This window comes from Pocillopora verrucosa, chromosome 6 (assembly GCF_036669915.1).
Source record: "Pocillopora verrucosa isolate sample1 chromosome 6, ASM3666991v2, whole genome shotgun sequence".
Classification (NCBI taxonomy): domain Eukaryota; kingdom Metazoa; phylum Cnidaria; class Anthozoa; order Scleractinia; family Pocilloporidae; genus Pocillopora; species Pocillopora verrucosa.
Window position 1 is genome coordinate 5,378,365 of NC_089317.1, and position 25,049 is coordinate 5,403,413.

Genomic DNA, 25,049 nt, shown 5'->3' on the forward strand with positions numbered 1-25,049 from the left:
TGCTTTGCCCCAATGTTTATGCTCGATTATTTAAAATTTCAGGGGTATACGGAAGAAAAAAAATCAGAGTGGAGAGAATAAGCCCATATTTTCTTGGAAAAAAGATAGAAATGTTCCAGAAAGGAAAGGCAAGTCTCAGTAAATTCGAACAGATGGAGGGCAAATTTTTGACCTCCGCTTTGGAAAATCCTTGAACTGTTTAAGTAACTAGCTGCATATATAGCCGGATAAACATTTCTCATTATCATATGAATACATACTTGTCGCCCCTTTTTAACGTAACCTAACATCATTTTGATGAAATAAAGAACATTTCTTGTAAAAATAATTGCACATTAAAACGCACTCAGTTTGCCTTAGAATGTCGGAATTTCGAAATTTTCCGGAAGGGAAATGCGTTTCACAACCCCCCCCCCCCCCCCCTCCTCCCCTTACCTCCTTTACTGGCAATCATCTTCAGAGGTCACTCAAAAACATTTAAACCAAATCTTGGATTCACCAGTAGATTCGCTATGCATCAGTAAAACGTCAGATTACGTGTTAGTCATATGCGACGGTAACTTTAACAATTTGCCTTTACATTTTCACAGTGAAATGCCGTGATCTCGCTTTTAAAGGTCTTGATGTAATAAATCTTGCTTTCCTGATTTTCAGAATTTCGGTTTATAGTAAATATGCCGTAATCTCGTCTTTAAAAGGTCTTGTTACAGTAAAGTTTGTCTTTTGATCGTCTAAATTTAAGTCTATCATTTTAAGCCCAATTGAAGCAACATAGATTCTAGTTCATTTTAGGAAACGATCTAATGACATGCCGCCTTGACAACAAAACTCCTTGCCTGTAACGATGTGACCTCTTGCAGTCCGAAAAAATATGTAAAACACGGCCTTTGAAGTCAAGTCAATCGTAAGTCTGTAACCTGTAAGTCTGACTAAAATGCAAATTTCCCTGTACAAATGTTATTCTTGAATTGTTATTTCCCATCATCCTGCTTTATTCCAGCTCGCTCAGGGAAGGAACAGATTTACTAAATATTTAGTGGAATACATTTCCCAATCTTGCCGCACAAGGCCGATTGGTTTTTAAGTATAGAGCCGAATAAATTGTTCGCATTATTTATCGTTCGTTCGCTGCTGGGAATTTTCCCTAATGAAGAACTCGAATTGGATTGATGGATACTGTGTGTTCCTTGCATAGAAGGGAAACCTATGGGCGGCCGTCACCACCAAAAATACAAGGATGTCAAATAGATCAGCAAATACAAAGATAGTATAAGGATCAGCTGCAGGATAGCATAGCTAATAAAGGAATGGCATGGCCAAATTATAGACAGTCTAGTTTTCCTTCGTGAAACAGAACACCCTAAACATGAATAGTTTAGCCAAATGAGAAACGGTCTAGTAGCCCATGTTGAGTTGGAACATGAGATTGTGAAATGGACTAGCTTAATTACGAATAGCTTAGCACTCATTTGAAATACAGTACTCAAACGGTGTAGCGTTGCGTTAAACGGCTCAGGGTAACGTCGAGTAGCACAGCGTACGCACAAACGATGTAGCGTTGCGTCAAATGGCTCAGCGTAATTTAGAATGGTACAGCGTACACACATTTGGTGTAGCGCTGCGGGAAATGGCTCAGCGTAATGTCAAATTGTACAGCGTACATAAAAACAGTGTAGCGTTGTGTGAAATGGCTCAGCGTAATTTCAAATGGTACAGCGTACATACAAATAGTGTAGCGTTGCATGAAATGGCTTAGCGTAATGTCGAATGGTACAGCGTACATACAAACAGTGTAGCGTTGCGTGAAGTGGCTTAGCATAATGTCGAATGGCACAGCGTACACACAAATGGTGTAGCGTTGCGTGCAACATCCTTGTATTTTTGGTGGTGACGGCCGCCTAGGCATCTCGCCGAAACCACCAAAAATACAAACCACAAATGGAACAGCGATCTGCTGGGGGCATGACGTCATCAAATGACACGAAATCATTACATGGCGTAGTCGCTGTATGGAATAGTCTTCACTTCGCTTTGCCGTAAAACAGAGCCAATTCGGTAAGTTTCTCCTCTTTTTTCACTGCTGATATTGCACTTATTCGTTGTCGTTCCTGAAAGTGTCAATTAAAATAGCAACGAGACAAACTCGAAAAGTAAGCGCGAGTCAGAAAAGAAAAGAAATGAGAGCTCGGCAATCGACATTTAATGCACATCATAACACTACGTAATACTATTAAAATTCAGGCTCACCAACACGTGCAAACTGTGGTAAACCGGGAGGCCGGTAAACCGTGGTAGAATCCAGTCTCGCTCTTTTAATTAACACTATCATGAACGACAACGAATAAATGCAATATCGGCAGAAATACAAAGGATGTCGTATAGATCAGCAAATACAAAGATGGCTTAAGGATCAGCTGCAGGATAGCATAGCTAATAAAGGAATGGCATGGCCTTCGCGTCACACCACGACGATTCGCCACAACATCGAAATATTTCAAGTAATACTAAGAAATTTAATGTTCAGATAGAGCGTCTGATGTTTTGCAAAGCTATTCGACCTAACGCTACACTATTTGTGTCTACGCTGTACCATTCTACATTACGCTGAGCCATTTCACGCAACACTACACCATTTGTGTGTACGCTGTACCATTTGACATTATGCTAAGCCACTTCACGCAACGCTACGCTGTTTGTATGTACGCTGTACCATTCGACATTACGCTAAGCCATTTTACGCAACGCTACGCTGTTTGTATGTACGCTGTACCATTCGACATTATGCTAAGCCACTTCACGCAACGCTACACTGTTTGTATGTACGCTGTACCATTCGACATTACGCTAAGCCATTTCATGCAACGCTACACTATTTGTATGTACGCTGTACCATTTGACATTACGCTGCGCCATTTCACACAACGCTACACTGTTTTTATGTACGCTGTACAATTTGACATTACGCTGAGCCATTTCCCGCAGCGCTACACCAAATGTGTGTACGCTGTACCATTCTAAATTACGCTGAGCCATTTGACGCAACGCTACATCGTTTGTACGTACGCTGTGCTACTCGACGTACGCTGAGCTATTTCCCGCAGCGCTACACCATATGTGTGTACGCTGTACCATTCTAAATTACGCTGAGCCATTTGACGTAACGCTACACCGTTTGTGCGTACGCTGTGCTACTCGACGTTACCTTGAGCCGTTTAACGCAACGCTACACCGTTTGAGTACTGTATTTCAAATGAGTGCTAAGCTATTTGTAATTGAGCTAGTCCATTTCACAATCTCATGTTCCAACTTAACATGGGCTACTAGACCGTTTCTCATTTGGCTAAACTATTCATGTTTAGGGTGTTCTGTTTCACGAAGGAAAACTAGACTGTCTATAATTTGGCCATGCCATTCCTTTATTAGCTATGCTATCCTGCAGCTGATCCTTATACCATCTTTGTATTTGCTGATCTATTTGACATCCTTATATTTTTGGTGGTGACGGCCGCCCATAAGAACCCGCATTAAGGAAAAAACCCGAGAGATGCAGGCACTTGAAGGCTACTGCTTATGTTTCTTGATAGTTTCACCGGAGGCTTTATATAGCAATTCTTACAGAAATTCATTTTAAGTTATGCGCTTTCCAAACGCCTCGAAAAATATTTCATTTGTTGATTTGTTTTTTCAAAATAAATTCATCACATGCTGGGAATTTTCCCTTACGCTTGAACTTTGACATTTTTTTGTCTTCTTTGCGTGGTTGGGAATGCCACGTGAGAATGAGTCATCAATACAAATTTCCATGGCCAATCAAAATTCAAAGCAGTTATGAGAGGGAAAAACCTTGATAACCACAAAAGAAACAAAAACGCTAGCTGCCTTAGTAGTGTTACGGTTGTCTGACTTGACTACATGAGCTGCAGAGAGCTTCTCCCGTCACAAACGCTTCTGGACCAAAATTAAGCTGCAAATCGTGATCCTCTCGAGGATTTGGCCAAGCTATTTGTCACGAGTTAGCTAAACACGGTTATGGGAAATTTCATCGGCAACGTTACAATATTACCAGTAAGTATAACTCTGTCTTTGGCGCCGATTAAGAGATCAAACTGTAAATAATCTATTGATGAAATCTAAAGGAATTTTTTCCTTTCGAATTGGACTTCTTCTCTTCAGTAAGTTGAATTCTTCGCGAAACTGTGATTCTAAACGGTGTTCATAAGTTTTACCTCTTAAGAGCCCTTGTCTGTAAAAATTAAACATATCGCGGCAAGGGTGGAAAATTCGATTTCTTTCTTATTTTAATGTTAGATAGGCTAGGCTATAACTAAAATCACTGGATACTTTTTTTGGCGAAATATCTTTTTATTTCAGAAAAAAATACAAATAACGAAATTCCGTTAAACGAGTTTGAGGGCTTCGCGTGCACAAACGAATCACTATCTCGTATTTTAAACACTCAAATCTTCTTATTCGATCTCATAAGACCTCACAAAATGATTTTTGTAAACATTGCGCTCTTCTTTGCGATTAAAATAATTTAATTTCGAAAGCATACATTTCTCTTCAGTAAAAATACCTCGTGAATAAAATTAATTTTCGCCATGTGCTAAACCTTCGAATGGATTAAGTTTTTGGTGGTTGAATTTCGAAAAGATGTTCTCAATATAACTGTAAAAAATTTGTTTGGGCAAATGATTGAGAGCGATACAAAAGCTTTTCAAAGTCGGTTAAAATGCAGTTATTTGACCTTTTGCGGTCAACATTCCAGTCGCGAGTCACACATATTTTAATATGTTTCAACCTATATGTGGCCGAAAAATGTACATAGAAATATATTTCCAAGTGCTCTAACCTCATTTGCCGCAGAAGACCAATCCAGAGACCATTTTAGTGTGATTCCCTTGTCGTTCGTCGTATTTAGGTCTGTATAAATGATAACTTCCCATGTAACCACCAACCCTGTCGAACACCATCTTGTTGTCAAACGTGCGATATCTTTCTTCACTGTGGCATCTTATTCAACGGTTCAGTTGACTGGGGGTAGGTGAAGGGTAAAACTCCTTATAATTAAGTACTATTAGAATTGAACTCTTGGAACCTACAAAATATTTTATTCTGTAAACATTTTTGTAATAGTGTCATCTTTGTGCGGTGACAAACATTTATTATTCTTGTTTTTTTTGGCGCTCTGTGCCTTTCGTACTTATTAGGGGTGTTTTTCTTTCCACTAAAATTGCAAGGAATACCCTAATAGCATGCAAGAAAACATTTTCTACATTTTTACTGCACCGTGCTACAAAACGCAGTGTTGGGGATGTGTGGCTTATGTGAGGCAGGGGTGCTATGTTCCGTGGCCAATGGGCGGGCTTGCAAAAGGGAGTGGTACTATTAACCATTGTTAACAGACCCAACTACCGTTTAAAACCTTAAACTAGAGAGAGGCCGACATATGTGCGCTCGGCACAAAATAAGGTCGATCTCATCTTGAGGACCGGTAAATTTGAAAGCCGACTTATGACTTGCGATATTCTTGGTGTATGAAAGTAAAGGAACAATTTCCGTTTTACGCTTTCGATCTCTAGTGTTGTAACAACAAACTCCGCCAATAAGCGACTTGAACGAACAACAACCTTTTTTATGTAACAAAGTTGACCGTGTAAGTTAGTGTATTTGTGAAAAACAAAGTCCGAAGCCCCGCCTCTAAGCAAACAACAGGCATCGTGTAATTACCATACTGAACCAGCTTTTGTTTACTTAGGCTTACTATTTTTAGCAGGTACAAAATTTAGCTTTTTAACGAGTATAAGCCGAAGGCCTGATCTCCGCGACTTACATGTAAGAGATTTCGATGTTCACAAGAACAAAAAATCTGAGCAGCAGAGTGACGTCTTTTTACTTTCCCCTTCCCCTACCCCCTAAAAAATAACTTTCCATTGTATGATTTGCATTGCGTGACTACTCTCCGTAAACAACACCGAGTTGACTGCAACAAATGTGTAGTGCTACTTTCGAAAGCATCGATCAGATCAACTGAACCGCTGGATAAGATACCACAGTGCAGAAAGATATCAAACGTTTTACAACGAAGGTTGGTGATAGTTTGCAGATTGACAGAAAGTTTCATCGGACGTTATAAATACGACGAGCGACAAGATAACCACAGTAAAATGGTCTTTGGATCTTTCTTCTATGGCAAATGAGGTTAGAGCATTTGGAAATGTGTACCCATGTACATTTTCCGGCCTCACATAGGTTGAAACACATCAAAATATGTGCGTGCCTCGCGACTGGAATGTTGACCGCAAAAGGTCAAATAACTGCATTTTAACGGACTTTGAAAAGCTTTTGTATTGCTCTCAATCATTTGCCCAAACAAATTTTTGCAGTAATATTGAGAACATATTTTCGTTATTCTACCGCCAAAAGCTTAATCCATTTGAAGGTTTAGCACATGCTGAAAATTAACTTTACTCACAAAGTACTTTTACTGAAGAGAAATGTATGCTTTCGAATTTAAATTCTTTTCCACGCAAAGAGGAAGTCAGTGTTTACAAAAATCGTTTTGTGAGGTCTTGTGAGGTTGGAAAAGAAGATTGGAGTGTTAAAAAGACAAGATAGTGATTCATTTTTGAACGCGAAGCCCTCAAACTTGTGCAATAATTTGCTGCTAAAAATGACGATTTTAACGGAATTTTGTTATTTGTATTTTTCTCTGAAATAAAAAAGATATTTTGCCCAAAAAAGTATCCAGTGATTTTAGTTATAGTCTAGCCTATCTAATATTAAAATAAGAAAGAAATTGAATTTTTCACCGTTGCCGCGAAATTTAGAATTTGTCTGATTTTTACAGACAAGCGCTCTTAATTGAGCTCTTGGTATTTTTTTTTGTTACTTTCGAAGCGGAAGACGTAAACCCGTGTTGTACGCGCCATGGAAATTGATATGAGGCATGCTGGATATGAGATCCATTTCAGAACTCCCAAATGCAAATATTTATGTCTGATATTCCTGTCCGGCTGTCAATAAGAGATGCAACCGAGACCCGCATTAATATTCATAGCAAATCATTTTGAAATGATTAAAAATAGAAGTGATCAAGAATAACCTCTTTGGTTCATCAGGGTTCCTTAGTCTCGGGCCACTGAATTCTAAAACCGTTGTTCTGGGGAAGCAACCTTATCGATCTCCAAAGGTATACCGTGTTTCTTATTTCAGATCAACCTGAAAAAACGCTTGGATCAGTGCGGTTGAAATGCAAATCTTTCCCTTTTTCTAATCTTCCTTTAGTAATAAGAGGCTACAAGTCTATTTGCTGACAGCGGACAGTGCAGTCTATCGCAGGTACGTTGAATTGCCATGAGACGTTCAACGCTTCGTAACTGACAATAATTTGGAGGGAAACAAGTTGACTTTGTAAGGCGAATATATAGGCAGACTGATTGCCTGTCTCCAAACTAATTCTAATAACGTTACAGTCTATCAAAACTAGTTATATGCATGCGCCAACGGTGTCAACAACAAGATATCATACATTATCTTTCGTGTTATTTTTTATTCTACCGTATATTAAACTGAGAATAAAAGACCAGTTAAGAGAGACGGTCAGGAAATATCGACCATTGAGTGGCAAGAGTTGAAAAATGAATTTCGCTTATTTTCTGACTATAAAAAGCTACTAAGAATAGAAGCGGAGCGCTTTAATTCTGAGAAAACTGAGAAAAACGAATTTGACCGGCGACGATCCCGAAAGGTCCCGCAAGCAAATGTGAAATTGATATTTTAAACTGACTTTTGGTCTTCAAGGAAAAACGATTCAAAGGATCATGACACCGAATTTTGATAGAGTGAGTGCCGTACTTTCCCAGAAACTATATGACTTATCTCTATTGTTGTTCATAAATAGCAAACAACGCGCAGGAAAGTGCTGTATTTTCAAACGAGAAAAATCCCGCAAATACCTCCTTAATTCAAATGTTTTTTTCACTATGTGGTATAATTCAGATTTTCCTTTTAACTATGTCATTAGAGGGATTTAAAGTTGTCCTCTATAATATGTTAGAATCAGCACGGGTTTCCTTTACAGCGCCTCACGCGAAGGTTTTGAAATGACAGTAATTCATTCAAATTTTTTCAACGACTGAGTAAACAATTCTTGTTGCGTGACCGTAACGTCAAGCGGAGTTTTTACACGGCAGGCCGGAATATACACGAAAGCGTGCTGAAAACGATTCTGGTGTGAGCTTTTCGTCCTTTTTTATTGAAAAAAACGCAATCGGCCAAAGAGGGGTTATTTTTTATTATTGTTAAGGTGAAAGTTTTCCTTTTCAGTGTAAGATGTTTTCCCTGATAAATATCAGGATGTAATTTGATTAGCTCTCTGCTAACCTGTTTAACTTTTATACTTGTTTTTTTCGCTTCCTTTGGTTTCAGAAGAATCGGAACAGAAAGAAAAAAATCATAGACGCTTTTTAAATTGATATTTTCTTCAATTGTGAGGATTCATTTTTATTATTTGTTGAAGAAATGACAGAGTTGGCTAAAGCTCGAAGCAGTTTACTAGCCGTGGTAAATTGAATTAGTCAATTAAATGCAAAGAGGGAAAATTTAATTAGCGAAGTTGGAGTGAATTTATTTTGCCAGTTTTGTGTCATCATGGACGTTAAGTGCTCTTTTAGCTCCTTAGTCGGCGGTTCTTGCTCTTATGACCCCAGAGATAGGAGCAGATCAACTGAGCTTATTCCATTTCTGAACTGCAAAAGAGACATCGCGGGTCATAAGTCTTCCTTGTCAATAACTGACGTAGAAACCGAAATCGAACTTATTTTGGGAAGAGTATCTACATCATTTTCTTCGGAGTTAGACCTTTCGGAATTAACAATTTGTCCCCGGCACTGCTCATCCCTTGGTATTGGGTGGCGTCGAGGATCGAATCTGTGCCGAGTTCCTCCGCCAATCTCGAAGCACGGCGGACAAGCCCAAAAAAACGCAAAGGCAGAAAGAGGACTTGGCAAAAGTGCTTGTTATTTGATATGGAAGAAACTGGGAATTTTTATTCCAGTTGGTTCAGGTATGTATACATCATTTTTCATCTTTTTCAACCAAACAGACCAGCTCTAAAATGGCGGTCCAATCTGACACTTCAATTAAAGCACTTTGTAAGCACTTTTCTTTTTTTTTTTTTTTTATTTTGACTTTTTCAATAATTAAGTAGCCGTGACGGTCGCAAATTCAATAGCCTTTGTTTATTTACGTGTTTCTTTTCCTTTCATTATTCTAACATTTTATATTAGTGATTGTAGCAGCAAAAAGGTAAATTTAGAAGCCTTCACCGGACTCCTAAAATAACAGCTTTTTAAAGCAGATTCCCTGATGGCTTATAGATAGTTACAGGGAGACTCAGCCCCTAAAGGGTACCTTTATCAGGTTTCAGGTGTATCAAAGGGTAGGGAATTGAAGAGTTGAAGTATATGAAAGGGCAGGAGAATCTATCATTTAAGTTTTTTAAAACAGGTTCCCTTACTTGTGTAAATTAAGACCGTAGTTGTTCAGAATAGTGATTATATCGTATCAGCAAAAACCTGTATTTTCCATCGATTCACTCAACAGGTATTTGTCGCAACTGCCGGGTTAATCGTGACATGCAGAAAATAGGGGAGCTGCCCACAAAGCTTTCGGAGACCAAGAACCTTTCTTACGAGGAAACTGAGACCATTGAGACTTCTGTAAGTTCTGAACTGGCACTCAATGGAAATAGTGTTATTAACAGTGGCACCAAACAAGGCCCGCGGGGCAAAAAAGATTAAAAAAAAAAAAAGATGGATAGGGACCTTATCATCACAAAGTCTGCATGAGCGGGCCCCGTTTCCTTGCTGCCTTTCCTTAAAATGTAACGAATAAGGATAGAGGGCACAAATTAACCGATTTCGTAAACCTCAAACTGTGTGCTGGTATCCAAGAAAACAATGCCATATGCTTATTTTGTGCTTTCTACGTCAGTTTTTCCTGAGTTCCGCAGATAATGAAGAGGTTTAATACCCCGTGCATTTTATGTCGCCCTTGCGTCTGCACACAGTTTAAATTTATTCAGCGGATTTTCTATTTTTATTCTCACCAAAATCTGAGAACTTGAAGCAGTGGCAACAAGTTAAAGACCACGTAGTCCGCGATGGTAAGCTGAGGCCAAACTGTTCTTTTAAGAATAAAGGGTTCATTTAAAAAAAACACAAAAGAAAGCTTTAAACGAGGCAAAGCGGTACCACAAGACTGATTTCAGGGTAAAATAAGAAAGTGAAAAAGGGATATAATTTTGTTGCACGCCTGGCGTAGGTGTATTATGAATGTTACTCGACTGCCTACTACATGAGTGCTCTCTAATTGGTTACTGCTCGCGTCTAGGTAGGTGAATAAGGGTGGATTCCCACTGTCGCGTAAATTTCACGTGCATACACACGTAGCTTTTAGGCGCGTAATTTAAATAGAGGCAATGTTTGAAAGGTCGCATGTAAACGTAAAAGTTGAGCGAGGTTTAGCTTTTACGTTTACTCGTGGCATTCCATACGTCCTTCTATTTTATTCACACCCTTAACCCTATTTAGACCGGGAAGGGTTTGAAGCCCCCCTTTGCTTAAAAGTTGAATAACTTCAAAACCGCTCAAGCTTTGAGCACCAAACCTAGCGACTTTTCCTAAAAATCATCTGGGGACATTTTAAAGTCGTCGTGACTTGTACGTCAGCATTGACGTTACCATGGCAACCGAATTTTGAGAGCCATATTTCCAAAACTTGCTGTTTTACTCATTCAATTATACCTTACACTGTTCTCATACGCCGTCAAGAAATGCAGTGTTAATATTGTGATTCCGTGACTGGTCGACACCCCAATATCACGTTTAGTCACGAAACAATTCGTCACGCGGAGTCTCCGGTCGATAGAGTTTAGCGTTTAAAAATGGCTAAAATTCACCCAGTTTGGCTTTTCTATCTCACTCTTTAAATAAAAAACGCAACTTTGCGACTGTAAAACCTACAAGGATTAAGAAAAATGAGTATTTGGGGATCAAATATCCACTTTCATGGATTTCGAAACTGGAAGTGTGTACACAATTACCGCCGACCCACCATGAAAATTCTTTAACTTCGATACCGCCTTATAGAGATTTCATTCAATAACCCAAGCTAATTCCCAGGTATGTTTTAGATGTATGTCTAAATGTGGGATTTAAATAGAATGAAGTCAATTTGGAGTTATACCACATGTGCAATATTGCCGTCGAAAATCAATAACAAAACGGAGTTTTTGTTATCCATAAAACCTATTTCTCATTTTTGAATAATTTCTGCTCGGTGAGTGTCGCTTTTGCTCTAAAAGAATCTTCTAGTAAAAGAAGAACAGTGATTCTGTTGAAATAAAGTGTCCAAATATCTCCGTGCGACTTTGTTTGCGAACGAGAGGCAAGTTGATGTATGCAAATTTCACGTAAATGATTAGCCAATTTTGTGACTCTGACCACAAAAACCGATATACTAATTTTTCTAAAAAATAAAAAGCTTTTGGCGGGAACAATCCACATCAGGTATCTTATCCACCTAAAAGCTATTTATGGACAAAAAACGAAAGAAAGCGATTTTTCAACTCTTGCCACAAAATTAAGATTTTGGTCGATATTTCCTGACCATCGCTCTTAAAACGAATATGTTATTGTTATCGTTTCTTTCTGATAATTTTCGTTATTGGTATTATACGAACAAATGAAGGAACCGTGCGGAAAATTGAAAATGATAAAAAAACTATTTCTAAAAGTTATCTTTATTCATCGAGACGGAAAACGACAAATGAGATGACAAGTAAGAAACGCTTTCGTCATAAAGGCAAACCAACAACGAAGACCAGTATTTATATATTTTAAGGATGGGAATACTTAATACATCTTTGCAGAAATGCTAAACCATCACTTCATTACTAAGGGTGCGTTCTTTTGGGAGGATCCGGATTTGGATTTGTGATCCAATGTTACACATATCACGGTGCATGAAAGGAACGGAGTTTCAGAGGAGCTCTCAGAGAATTCCAAAAAGGGCGCTATTTTAAGACTTGTGTATGCACGTGGGTTATTGAGTTCTTCCCTGAATGGCTCGTCTTACTGAACGGGCCTTTAGCACGCACTATTTATTAGAAGCACATTTTTCATGGTAAACTCAAACGATGGAATTAAAACAGAAGCAAATATTGATTACGGTATGGATACTGGGGAACCCTGAATGCCTGCGATCAGTGGCCGATCGATTTAGCATTACAAAATCGATTGTATTTCATGTTTATCGCAGAATTTGTAGAGCGATAGCCAACAGTCTTTCCAGTCAATGAACGAGGTACCTACTTGTTTGAAATTGAGTACCGCTGGGGAAAATGATTAATTTTTAGATCACGCAGATCAGTGATTCGATGAATCCTTGTCCAGCGTGGATTTGATAGATCACTGATCTGTAAATGGATTTCCTCGAAAGGAACGCCACAGATTAGAAATCCTGAGCCGGATTCTCCCAAAGGAACGCACCCTAAGGTTTTTTCACCAGTGTTATTTATAAAGAAAATCAAAATGTCCTGCTGCATTCCTTTTCCTGCTTCCAATATTTCCGTTCCTGGTCACAGCTTCAGTGAAGTTCTGAAATATTATCGACTCAACCAAAGTGAACTTAGTTTAAAAAAGAAAAAAAAAATTTAAATGTTTTGTTTCCTTTGAATTCACAATCGATTCCTCTCACCACACCCCAGGCTGGTATCGAATAAAATTTTTTTGGGGGGGGGGGCATGGGTGTTCCCTTTACTGATTATTTATTCAATAATAACAGCTTTATCCAATTAAACTTTAGCAACAGAAAAAACAGGGAGCTAAAGATGAAACTAGATACCGAGTGGATTGTTATCACAGTCCTCTACGCTACCACGATGCTCGTAGCGTTTGCAGGGAATAGTTTCCTCATCTACATCGTGTGGAAGAAACCTGAAGTCAGATCACTGACAAGCTTTATGTTCGTCAACATGGCCATCGCTGATCTGCTGGTAACCTTGGTAGTGATGCCCTGGTCGATTTCCATAATATATACAGGTGGTTTGTGGATGATCCCAGGGGTATTTGGAAAAGTCATGTGCAAAGGTGTTGTATACATTGCCTATGTCACTTTAACAGCATCCATCCTCTGCCTGACGTTCATGGCGATCAACAGGTACTATACCATCGTTCATCCCCTCAGCCGCCATCTTTGGTTTCGAAAGCCTAAACTAACCGTTCCAATTATTTGGATCGGGTCACTGGTCTCCATGTCCATATTCCTTGTTATTCAAACCGTGGAGGACTACAATAATTCTTCCTATTGTATGCTATCTGTTTACATCTTGGGTGATCCAGATAGGGCTCTTCGAGGAATTTACCTCCTCCTTTTCGTCGTCAACTATCTCATCCCCTTGGTCGTTATGTCTTGCCTGTATACCATCACTGCATGGAATTTATGGTTCAATGTTGCACCTGGAGTGAATACTTTGAGAGGAGATCGAGCGCAACTCGAAACCTCCAAGAGAAGAGTGGTTCGGATGCTCATTATTGTTACCTGTGCCTTTGCCCTTTGTTGGCTCCCACCACAAGTGGTCCACATGATGCAAATCATTCACGCATCTAAGGCTCACCTACATATACAGCCGATTGTCAGCTTTGTATGTTTTTGGTTTGGACACGCTAACAGTGCCGTTAACCCATGGCTGTACATTTTTTTGAGCACCAAGATACATACGGCATTTACCAGGATCGTCAGTAGAAAAAGCAGGCGGTTGCCTTCAAGTCTCACCATCAAAACATCAGATGCCGTCTTACCACCTGAAGATGAAGCAATCCAGATAGAATCAAGAATGTAATCTCTCTTATAACATGAAACTTTTATCACCAATTTGGTAACTGTAAGATAGAAAATTACAGATTTGCAAATCATGATCTGATTTGCGTATTACAAATTAGCTAATGTAACACAAATACCTATATACGGTTTCATTAAAGTTACTGTTAGTAGTAATCCGAGTAATTTCATGAGAAATTGATAATGGCGACTAATTTCTACAAGAACCGTTCTATCGACTGGTAAGAATAAAAAGGGGGATCCGTTGCAGAGTGAAATATAGGAAGAAACATACTGGCATTGCTTCTTCGATGTTTGAGGCAGTGTGGTGAGAGTGCTAAACTAGTGATCTAGTGGTCTACCTTATTACTTGCTGGATTTGTTCTCGTTTTTCCCTAGGGTCGATTCCTTCACTCGCTTTGTATACAGCCAACTGGTGTTTCTCCTACTGGTTGGGATTTTTAAACTCTGTGATCATTTACAGCGTCTGTATCTCAGTTTGATTGGAAAGGTCATGAAAGCCCCATGGGGGTATTGGTCAAAAAGGAAACACTGACATGTTTCTTCAGTGCTCCGGGTAACGTTAGTTAAGTGTACTTGCATACCGTTTTCGCGATTATAATTTAACAAACTATTTCAGTTTATAATTAGTTGTTGTGAAAGGAGATTTTTAATGGGAATATTACTTTTCCGAGGATGGCAGCAACAATATAATCTGTAAGTGTGTCCGCAAACCCTCGCTGATGTACCTCTGGAACAAAGGCACATTTGGTTTTTCTAGTATCACCTTGTTATTGTTTCTTGCTGAAGTAGTCATCAAGGCTTTTAGGTCTAATTAAGTGTAATCTTGTAGAGCTGAATATAGGTTTTATGTCTCATTTAGTTGTGCATTTTAGAGCACCAAACACATTAGCCAATGTTATGGGTTTAGTTAATTTCTTTGCGATACACAGAACGTCATAGCCTTCTTAGTTCCCGCCGGATTGCTATGTTCTGAAAGCCGCTCTTGTAGATTAAATCGTTGAGTACTGATAAGTAAACACAGGGAGATTTTGGATGCGACCTCCCTTTGAACAGGCCTCTATAGAAAAAGAGAGTGTTGTGAAGTGCTATTACGATTCAAGGTTTTTTAAGGTTAGCACTCAAAGATTGTGCCAGTCTCACCCCCTTACGATAGGTTTCATTGTTGTCTTTCTCCTCTGGTTGTCCAATTACTGGAACTTGAAATTTTGTCTCTAAACTAGTCGTGGTGAGTACTTTATTTTTAGTTTTCTAAATTTCACTCGTAAAAAAGTTTTAGCTGATTATTGTATAGTCGTTGTGCGAGTCTTATCAAGTTTAGAAGCCCGCAAGGTCGAACTTGTAATTTTAACATTAACAATAGTTTGTGCTGACTCTATTTTTGAGGCTTGGGGTTAAACTCTGCAAAGACAGTTAGCACATTACCCACATATTCACTAATAAGGTACTTTGGAGCGTGCACTACAGTGAGTAAAGGAGAGAGAGTAAAGGGTTAGCTATAGAAAATGTAATAAAGAAGAGGAGAACTAAGAGTCTCGGTGTCTCCTGATTGTGTGGGTTTTCTCAAAAGCTAGTTTTCTTTTTCATTGCATCTTTACAGAAGGTTATACAATGGACAACTAACGAAGTTACTTAGACACCCAACAACGAGACTGTTGCCGAAGTCGAAGTAAAAATGAAGAAAGTTTTGAAGCAAAAAGAAGAGATGTAAACATATGTTCACTCTGTTTACGATAGTAAATTTTGTTATTCATCGTGATGCAGTAATGCATGGTTCTAATATTTTTCTCACTTAACCCTTTAACTCCCGTGAGTGACTAAGACAGAATTTCTCCTTACCTGATCAATACAATATCAAACAGGCAAGTGATGAGAAAAAATATATCAGCTAGGGGATTATTAGTTGATCCAATACCAAATTCTCAGAGCTAACATCATAAGAGTTGTATGGCAGACAGTAAGGAGAATTACTAATGAGATCTTGGGTGTGAAAGGGTTAAGGGAAATATTGAAGTACCGAGGAATCCCTAACAAAAAGTTGTTTCAGTTGATTTCCTAGCCTTTGTTACCTATTCTGTTCTTTTGAATTTGTGTTTTTGATTTTATTTTTGGTATAACAGGAAACCCAAAGTTACTGTGATAGAGATTCAGTTTTAAAAAAGAGCGTACACATATTAATCAAACGATGGTGGAGTGTTTGGTGCAAATTCACACATTACGGCGAGAGACACACCCACGTCAAATAATTTAAATCCAATTTAACGAGCATATTACTAGATTAGATATCAATATCACGGGTGACGAGTAAGACCGTAAGATTTTTGAATGGAATATTGTTTATTATCTTGAAGATTCAGAGTACTCCCCGAATCGAAAAGATAGATACACGTATAAAGAAAAGCTTTAGACTTCTTAAAGGGCATTAATTGTGGATAAAATGAATACACCTTTCATGGGAAAGGCGAAAGATTACCAGCCAAAGACTATGGATATGTTTCTGACAGCGGTATAAAATTTAATAAATTTTGACTCCTAATAAACTCAAATTATCTGATAGATTATGGAGTTATTTGTGACCTATAATATCAAGCTAGTAACAAAATCTGCCTCTTTCTTTATTTTCATCTTTTTCTTCGTCGATATGTAGCAGGACAGAGATTTTTTTAAACAGGAGACGGCAGGGCCAGCAAACCATTTTTTCGTCCTGGTGCTTTTCTGGGTCTACCGTTTCGATTGGCAGGGCCAGATGTGCTGTCAGGGGAACTTCATTATTTGGATCTTCTACAAAAAAGAACTCCCAGTCGCCAATTCCAGCCTAAATGAAAAACTCTCTTCCTGATTGAAAAAAAAGTGAATTCAGCATTTGAAAGATCTGCTCCCATGTTGGTTGCCTCTGAGATATACGAGATGGCAGCTTGCTTCTCCTCGAGATCTTTATGCTGTCCTTCGTTTCCACATCGTTTGGTAATCTTTCTTCCAAGGAACATCGACCCAATCTTTTTAAAGTAGGATATCATGATACTTCGGTAGTCCTTAAAAGGAAAAATGAATGGAATGTCATTACTGTATGTGATCCAAAAGGAAGCATCATATCGCTAGTCCGTGAGTCAGTATTGAAGAAGTGGGCAGCATAACCTTACCCCGAACTCCGAGGAACACCTCCCCCAACCCCCCTCCCCCTGAGTCTGCTGTGGATGTCACTCACAGAAAAATAGCGATATAATACGTATGTCAAAACATCATTTTCTACACCCGTTTTCAGGCTCTCTGCAATAAAAAATTGGCAATTTTCACCCAAAAACTATGCTAGCAGGATAGATTTAGTGAGTTCGCTTCCTCCGTTTATCATTTGGAGATGATATGTCAATTTGGTATCAATCACCTATCTGCTGTGACCAACTTCAAACAGTCGTCTGATTGTGCCTTCAGAATGAGCGGCGCACTACCAACACCTTCGCAATGACAACTGATTGATTTTTCAATCCTCATCTTCAAAAATTGTCATAATAACTCATTAGCAATCTCGAAGTATTTCACGTTTTCTAAACAATTTTTAGTGTTTTTGTGGTTTTGGATGATTTCTTCTGCGGTTTTGCGAGTTCTAATAGACCCCAATGCCCCCCTCTATTTAGTATCTGGAGCAAATATCCCTTTTAAATTTAAATAGGGACGTCTTTAGTCGGCACTATTGGTAAGACTCGAGGCATCAGTTGAGTGAGTTTTAAGAGTTTCTTCCTCCGTAACCTAAAGAGGTGTACTAACATTGGACGTGGGTTCCTGAACTTCACAGGTCAGGGCTAATGGTCCACGAACGTCGGTATTTGGTGACTGTGACCACCAAGACAAAAGGTTTCTGAAATAGGAATTGCAGTCTTTACTGCTTGAAAACTGTTTGGGGCCCTCACGAACACAGTGGCCATGTACAACATCCTTTGCGTCCTCTGAAAAGAAAAACTCCCAATCTCCATTTCCAGCTTGAATGATAAACTCTTTCCCTGGCTGCGATATAATGAAGGCAGCGTTTGTTAGATCAGCGCACATGTCATTTGCGTTCGAGATGAATGAGATGGCAGCTCGCAGAAATTTTAAGGTTGTCTGATCCTCTTCATTGAGATTTCCATGCTGTTCTTCGATTCCGCATCGCTTTACGATCTATTTTCCGAGAACTGTTGATAATATTTTATCAAAGATAAAAATCATTTTGCTTGGGTAATCCTGGAATGTAAAAAGCAAATAAAAAATGCTTTTAGTAGCTTGCCAGATTCTCAGGAAATTCTGACGCCATCTTCCGCCAGCTTTCTTTTTTTTGTAATATGTTTGCACTCATTTATATTTAATAATCGATCCGAAATTTCTTGGAAATGCAGCTAAACCTCTCTAGTAAACAATAATTATGGCAGATGAAGGCATTAAGAATTAGCCTGTATGTACATTTTCAAAAGCAGAAAAATGTTCATATCTATTAATAAGCTGTTTGCTTAGTGCATGTTTCATGTAACAAACCCTTAAAATGTTGGTTTTCACGCCTTCCCAAAGTTTGTTTAAGGCAGGTGTTCCCTCTGGCGAGATCAATTTCGTTTATAACATAGCGCGTAAATTTCAATTGCGCGAGCGTGCTTCACATTCCTATGGTGCACGCTCATGACGTCAGCAAACAAACCCCTCGAGAAAAAAAAAATTTCCATCGGTTACGCCTCAAGCAACTCTTACGCATCTTTCGTGCTCTCCAAACTTCCCGCGTACTTCATATCTCGATGGACGCACGCTTACGTATAAACCAATTGTTAAGTATACAAGTGCAATGTGTGAAGAAACATTGCTAGCCCAATCGAGGCAAAATAGACTTAAGAGCGTGTCCACGAGAGCACCGGGCAGTCGTGCTTCATGCCATCTCACCGATTTCAATGAAACTTTGCCAGCTTGAAGGGTCTAGCCCAAAACTAAAAAAGACAAACTGTTTTCTGTTTTGTTTTTTTCCGGGGGGAGATAGACCACCCCCTCCCGGTTTTTTCTTGGTCTTCACCAAGGAAATCGCTTCAAAATAGGTAAAATGTATGAAGCTCTCACTGTGATGGTATTTAACCAATTATTCTGAGCGTTTGCACACATATTTTTCCATCCTTAGTTAATGTCCGCCGCAAGTATCAGTCAATTTGATTGACGGCTTGTCAATCAACACTAATCTTGTTTCCCCTTTATAATCCATCATGTCATCTCTGAAAATCATCAAAAAAAGATCTGGGCGCTACCGCATTTTTGTCTTGGATGCCTTTTAAAATCTGCGACTGTGACAAGTTTCTCTCAACTACACCTGTCACGCACCTCTTGCTTTAGGCGGTCACTTGACCGAATAAACCTACATTTTTTGGCTCTTTATACAAGATGATTGATCAAGAAAGGTGAAAAATGTGAAAAACTTTCGAGATTTTTTGTAGGAATGGAAAATTTCACGTTTGGAAAGATGCATGTGGGCGAAAACTCGATGAGAAAATCGTAGCGTTTCTTTCTCTTGTCGTTTATTACTGTGAAGATTTGCTAAAATCAGGAAATAGGGCTTTTGTACAGAACAAAACATTCATTAATCTATATCTTGATCGTCTATTATCATTATCGCACAAAAAATGAGGAAACTGTAACAAGAAAGGAGATTTTGAAGTCATGTCGCGTGCTTGTTGACGTACAAGTTCCTGTGTGTAACAACTTCGGCTCTTCCATACCGCGGATGACGGAAAACTCTGCCCCCTTTATTTGATAGGAAATATCAATAGCCCCATAAAATTCATTAACTGCGCCATGTTTCCAGAAAATAAGACTGGACAATGTTCTTTCCACTTTCCACCATCAAGAAATTCCACGTAGATGTAGTATTTGTAGTATGACAGCGTGACCTTTCATGAGAAGTAAAAATTGTTTATCTTTTTTTTTTTCAAGAAGATACTTCTAGAAAATTTTAATCCTTCTGTTATCTTATTTTCCTGTTTTTTGACTGCAAATATCATCTGCATTTGCTTTTCTTTTCGCCGATTGTCATGGCCTTTCCTGCGTGCACGTGCGAGACAGTTTATATACAGCACTCTTTCGAGTTTCTTTGAGTGGTGTCGGGCTTAGGTGTGTAGGTCTGGCTCAAAAGATATCTGCACGCTGCAACACGGGTTCCTATGTTTGCTCCTTTTTCTTTATTTGTATTTTTTTTCTCTGCCTTGCATTATCACACATTTATATTTTTTATTCTCTCAGCGCGTTCCCTCAGATTTGGAAGTAGGCTATGAAAAGTCAATATTGACCAGAACTGAAACCCTTTTCCATCACTATTTGTTTCAGAGAACCCCTGTTATTTATAACTTTTTTTCTCAAGAGAATGTATTTATATTTGCTATTTATTTCCATTAGAACATGACGCTAGGTCCTGATAAGTTTTTTTGTTTCATGACTCCCAAAAACCGTGTTTGCGACAACATCAATTAAGAAATCATGTAATCATGTAAAGCCTGAGAAATTCGCTTTTAGCCTTCTACTCGCAAAAGGCAAATCCATGTAATGAAACGTTGTAAGACCTCTGTAAACTATGGACATTACGTGATGTTGAGGGGTCAAATATTTACACTAAATCCGTGACCCTCAAACGGATCACGGACTCGTACATGTAACGGAAAATGTCACATATATATCAACACCGTGGGCGTACCTGGCGAATTCTATCCACTAGCTTCAAGAGATAAGAGACAGCTTATTTACTTTTTGTATATGAACAAGCTCATTTACCCTACTTGAAAAAATCCTTGATGAAGTCTACTCTTGTCAGACGAAACGCGTGGGAGATAAATACAAGTTTTTACTCTCTCAGTTCGCGCAGTGATGCTCACTAGTTTGTTCCGTCAAAAACGCTTTTAATGTGAAGTCACGTCGACCTCGACAGAAAAATTTAGCTCACCCTGTCATAATCAATGGTTTGATACCGTAACTACCCATTTAGGTACATCATTGGGCTTTGATCACAATAATGAAAAAAAATGTGCGTTTCATCACGCTCGCCACATATACTTTTGGAAAATTATTTTACTAGAGGGCAATGACGGCTCGCATGGCGCGTCTTGACTCTGGCCGACGAAAATTATCGCGGTGAACCTCATGAAATTCTTGTCAAGTGTTTTAAAAACTTTGTCAACCCTTGATTTGCACGCAGAAAAGAAAAGGTAAATTCTGAACGGTATTTCATAATATTTTATTTATCGGTCAATGTATGAACTGTTTTATAGCAGCGCGAGGAAAAAGCAAAATTGAAGCAACCGGCGTATCGGCGAGAACTATATCTAATCCGTCACAGACAGAACATGAAAGCGAGATATTCTTGCTAAAAGGAAGAATGTATCGAGACGTTTCAGTCATTGACTGCCATCCAAAAGCACCCTAACAAAGACAAACACAGTGAAGCTGACAAAAAAAATCCGCTTATGATAAGATCAAGAGGAAATAGACGAAGACCATTCATTGCAATTCTATGGGGGATGGCTACGTTCAAGGACGGACCTCAGGCAAAATTCTTACGAACAATCCCTAACTAGCCAGGTGGACTTTGGATGGGCTCTTTGGAAAACACAAAAAGCAGCCAACAAAGAATTATATCCTAGACGTGTGTTGGACAGTGGAGGAAACTTGTAAGGCAACCGCCTCTAATGTGACTTCCCAAATATCGAGTTTAAGAGACGACACCAGCCAGAAATTTGGTCTACGACTGACCGGTTGATAGAGCAGGAAATCACTCGATACTTCAGCAGGTGATCTGCCGCAACAAAAATTGGTTTATTGACGAGGTCCCTCTCTGTAAATATGAATGAGGACGAGGAGGCCGATGCCGATGATCTACCTTCAGAAGTCGAAACTGACCGAACAAGGCAGAAGATAAGGAGAGACCTTGCAAAATTTAGACGAAGACTGCAGGAGAGGGTACAGCTGCTATTAAGCGGGATTAAAGGGAGTGGTCTATCTCCCCCTGAAAAAAACCAAACAGAAACCAGTTTGTTTTTTTTAGTTTTGGGGTAGACCCTTTAAACTGGCAAAGTTTCATTGATATCGGTGGGATGGCATGTAGCACGACTGCCTGGTGCTCTCGTGGACACGCTCTTAAGTCTATTCTTGGAGTGAAGCTGTGATGTGCGGCCCAAGCTTCAAATTTCCGTGAATAAAATGATATATCTTCTCGCTTAGCAAAAACCGTATGTGGAACACAACCCTTAGGATTATGTCAGAATTATAATCGGTCGATGTGACCGCAAGCCTTTGAAGTACTGTTTGAGACGAGATCAAATTCACTTTTTATAAAATCCCCGAGTACTTGTCACCTGCACTCTCAATTGTCGGAGGAGTTACATCTTTAAAGAACGCTTAGGGGTTTTCTTGAACTGTTAAAAGTAAGTAGCTGCATACATAGACGGATAAACATTTCTCATTACTGTGTCGAACTCTTTAATTGAAGTATATGGCGATTTAAAGACACACACTGCCAAGAATTGCTCGAATTGCGGGAAAAAAAATAGTTTGTAGCATGTAAGATCTATAAGGACTACCATGACACTGAAAGCTTGCATGTCAGGCTTGACACTGGTGACCATTTAATGAAAAAAGCTAATGAATTTCGATGCAAGGCTTAGCATTCTGCGAGATAGCATCCCTGAAAATTGTTTCTTGCGGATCCAATTTTTGTTTCAACACAAAATTCAAACATAACATTTAAAATGCACCATGATATATCAAAGGTCTTCAAATACAGTGTTTTATGTGAATACATAATTGTCACTCCTTTTAACTAATCTGGTATCATTTTGATGAAATGGAGAACATTTTTTGTAAAAATAATGAAACATTAAAACGCACTCAGTTTGCCTTAAAATGTCGGTGGTATTTCTAAGGTTTTTGAAGATCGACATTTTCCGAAAGGGAAATGTGTTTCCCTTCCCCTACCTCCCTTACTGGCAACCGTCTTCAGAGGTTACTCGAATGCATTAAAACCAAATCTTAGATTCGCCAGTAGATTCGCTATTCATCAGTAAAATGTCAGATTATGTCATATGCGACGGTAACTTTAACAATTTGCCTCTACATTTTCACAGTGTATATGCTGTAATCTCGCTTTTAAAGGTCCTGTTGTGATAAATCTTTCTCTAACGATGCGTTAGTAACTGTGTCCTCTTGCAGTCCGAAAAAATATGAAAAACACGGCCTTTGAAGTCAAGTCAATCGTAATTCTGTAACCTGTAAGTCTGACTAAAATGCAAATTCCTTACCGATGTCATTCTTGAATTGTTATTTCCCATTGTCTTGCTTTATTCCAGCTCGATCAGGGAAGGAACAGATTTACTAATCATTTAGTGGAAGAAATTTCCCAATCTTGCCGCACAAGACCGAGTGGTTTTTAAGTATAGAGCCGAATTAATTGTTCCCTTTATTTATCGTTCGCTCGTTGCTGGGAATTTTCCCTAATGGAGAACCCGATATGGATTTATGGATACAAAGATTACACAACCTTCATGGAATAAATCGTGTCTAAGGGTTACGCACGTAAAGTGCTCCCTGATCACAATGGCCTTGAAAAAGGCAGAGCCTGGCATATACCCCACCACGGAGTATATCATCCCCACAAACCGGGAAAAATTCGGGTCGTATTTGACTGCTCAGCCAAATTCATGGGTAAGTCCCTCAACGACATGTTATACAAGGGCCCAGACCAGACTAACTCTCTGGTGGGAGTTCTTTCAAGATTTCGCGAAAACAGGATAGCAGTAATGGCTGACATAGAATCAATGTTCTACTAAGTTACAGTTCCAGACCGCGACGGTTTCTTTCTAAGGTTTCTTTAGTGGGAAAACGGCGACTTGACACGTGAACCGCAAGAATTTCGAATGGTCGTGCACCTCTTTGGAGCCGTTTCGTCGCCAGCTTGTGCAAATTTTGCGCTCTGTAAGACAGCTAAAGATAATCAGCACAGCTTCCCTCGAAGCGTCATTAACAGTGTCAAAAGGAATTTTTTTGTGGACGACTGCTTAAAGTCCCTTCCTTCCGAAGCAGACGCCATTCAGCACTTTGACAGTTTACGAGCCTTACTTTCACATGGTGGTTTAAGATAACCAAATGGATCAGCAACAATCGCAACGTCCTTGGACGAATTATTAGTTCAGCGAGCTCTTGGAGTGCAATGGAGTGTGGAGACCGACTCATTTCGCTTCAAAGTCTGTATAAACTCCCGTCCACACAAGCGTAGAGGTATCCTGTCTATGGCCAGTAGTATCTTTGATCCCTTGGGTTTCCTTGCACCCTTCGTACTCAATGCGAAAGAAATTATGCAAGACCTGCGTCGCATAAGGTTAGTGTGGGATGATGAGATCTCAGATGAGTACAGCTCACGTTGGAAGAATTGTTTAGCGGACCTTCCAAAGATCTCAGCTTTTACCGTAAGTCGCTGTTTGAAGCCAGCGGGTTTTGGTCAAGTCAGATTAAGCCAATTTCATCATTTCTCGGATGCTTCTGAGGCTGCCTACGGCTCAGCGTCCTACCACCGCTTGGTCAGCGATGAAGGCAAGGTCCATTGTTCTTTCCTTTTTGGCAAATCGCGCGTTGCGCCCTTGAAAAGAGTTTCGATTCCACGCTTAGCACTCTCAGCCGCGACTGTTTCTGTACGCCAGGACAAGATGCTCAAGAGAGAGTTAGATATGCCACTGAATGTTGATTCGGTATTCTGGACAGACAGCATGTCAGTTCTTCGTTACATGAAGAATGAAAGTGCACGCTTTCACATGTTCGTTGCCAACCGAATTGCAATAATCGAGATGGTTCAACCCCTCATCAGTGGCGTTATGTAGAAGGTGCAGTGAACCCCGGTGATTATGCGTCAGGAGGGACGACCGCCGAAGCCTTGATGACTTTCCAAAGAAGGGGCCGGAGTTCCTATGAAAGCCGGAAGAAGGTTGGCCTCAGGACCCTTCGTCGCCCGTTACTATCTCAGAAGGGGATCCGGAGGTGAAATTAGACGGCAAGGTTTCTTGGCACTGATATCTGAGTCTGTTCACTCTTTGGTTGGGTACTTTCACAGAACATCTTCCTGGCATCGACTGAAAACGTCAGTTGCGTGGCTGTTACGGTACCGCGAAAAC

General features: G+C 39.5%; 2 protein-coding genes and 1 pseudogene across 4 annotated transcripts; 2 read left to right on the forward strand and 1 right to left on the reverse strand.

Annotated features, from left to right (window-relative positions):
• The first annotated feature begins 1,969 nt into the window (after positions 1 to 1,969).
• On the forward strand, positions 1,970 to 15,437 carry LOC136281787 (G-protein coupled receptor 83-like). 3 transcript variants are annotated; one of them, XM_066168762.1, is made up of 4 exons: positions 2,030 to 2,055; positions 7,122 to 7,192; positions 7,288 to 7,341; positions 12,871 to 15,437. In XM_066168762.1, exon 4 carries the CDS (start codon positions 12,896 to 12,898, stop codon positions 13,904 to 13,906), a length of 1,011 nt encoding a protein of 336 aa, XP_066024859.1. In that variant the 5' UTR covers positions 2,030 to 2,055; positions 7,122 to 7,192; positions 7,288 to 7,341; positions 12,871 to 12,895; the 3' UTR covers positions 13,907 to 15,437. The 3 variants fall into 3 exon arrangements, with proteins under 3 accessions (XP_066024858.1, XP_066024859.1, XP_066024857.1); XM_066168761.1 differs by lacking the exon at positions 7,122 to 7,192 and having other exon boundaries at positions 1,970 to 2,055; XM_066168760.1 differs by lacking the exons at positions 2,030 to 2,055; positions 7,122 to 7,192 and adding an exon at positions 3,846 to 4,065.
• Positions 15,438 to 16,673: 1,236 nt separating this feature from the next.
• LOC136281649 (uncharacterized) lies at positions 16,674 to 23,216 on the reverse strand (annotated as a pseudogene).
• Positions 23,217 to 24,173: 957 nt separating this feature from the next.
• On the forward strand, positions 24,174 to 24,758 carry LOC136281650 (uncharacterized). Its single transcript, XM_066168322.1, has one exon. It carries the CDS (start codon positions 24,174 to 24,176, stop codon positions 24,756 to 24,758), a length of 585 nt encoding a protein of 194 aa, XP_066024419.1.
• The last annotated feature ends 291 nt before the right edge of the window (positions 24,759 to 25,049 follow it).

Coding starts and splice junctions, on each gene's coding strand:
- LOC136281787 (XM_066168761.1), top strand. CDS start 12,896: ATGAAACTAGATACCGAGTGGATTGTTATCACAGTCCTCTACGCTACC.
- LOC136281650 (XM_066168322.1), top strand. CDS start 24,174: ATGGCCAGTAGTATCTTTGATCCCTTGGGTTTCCTTGCACCCTTCGTA.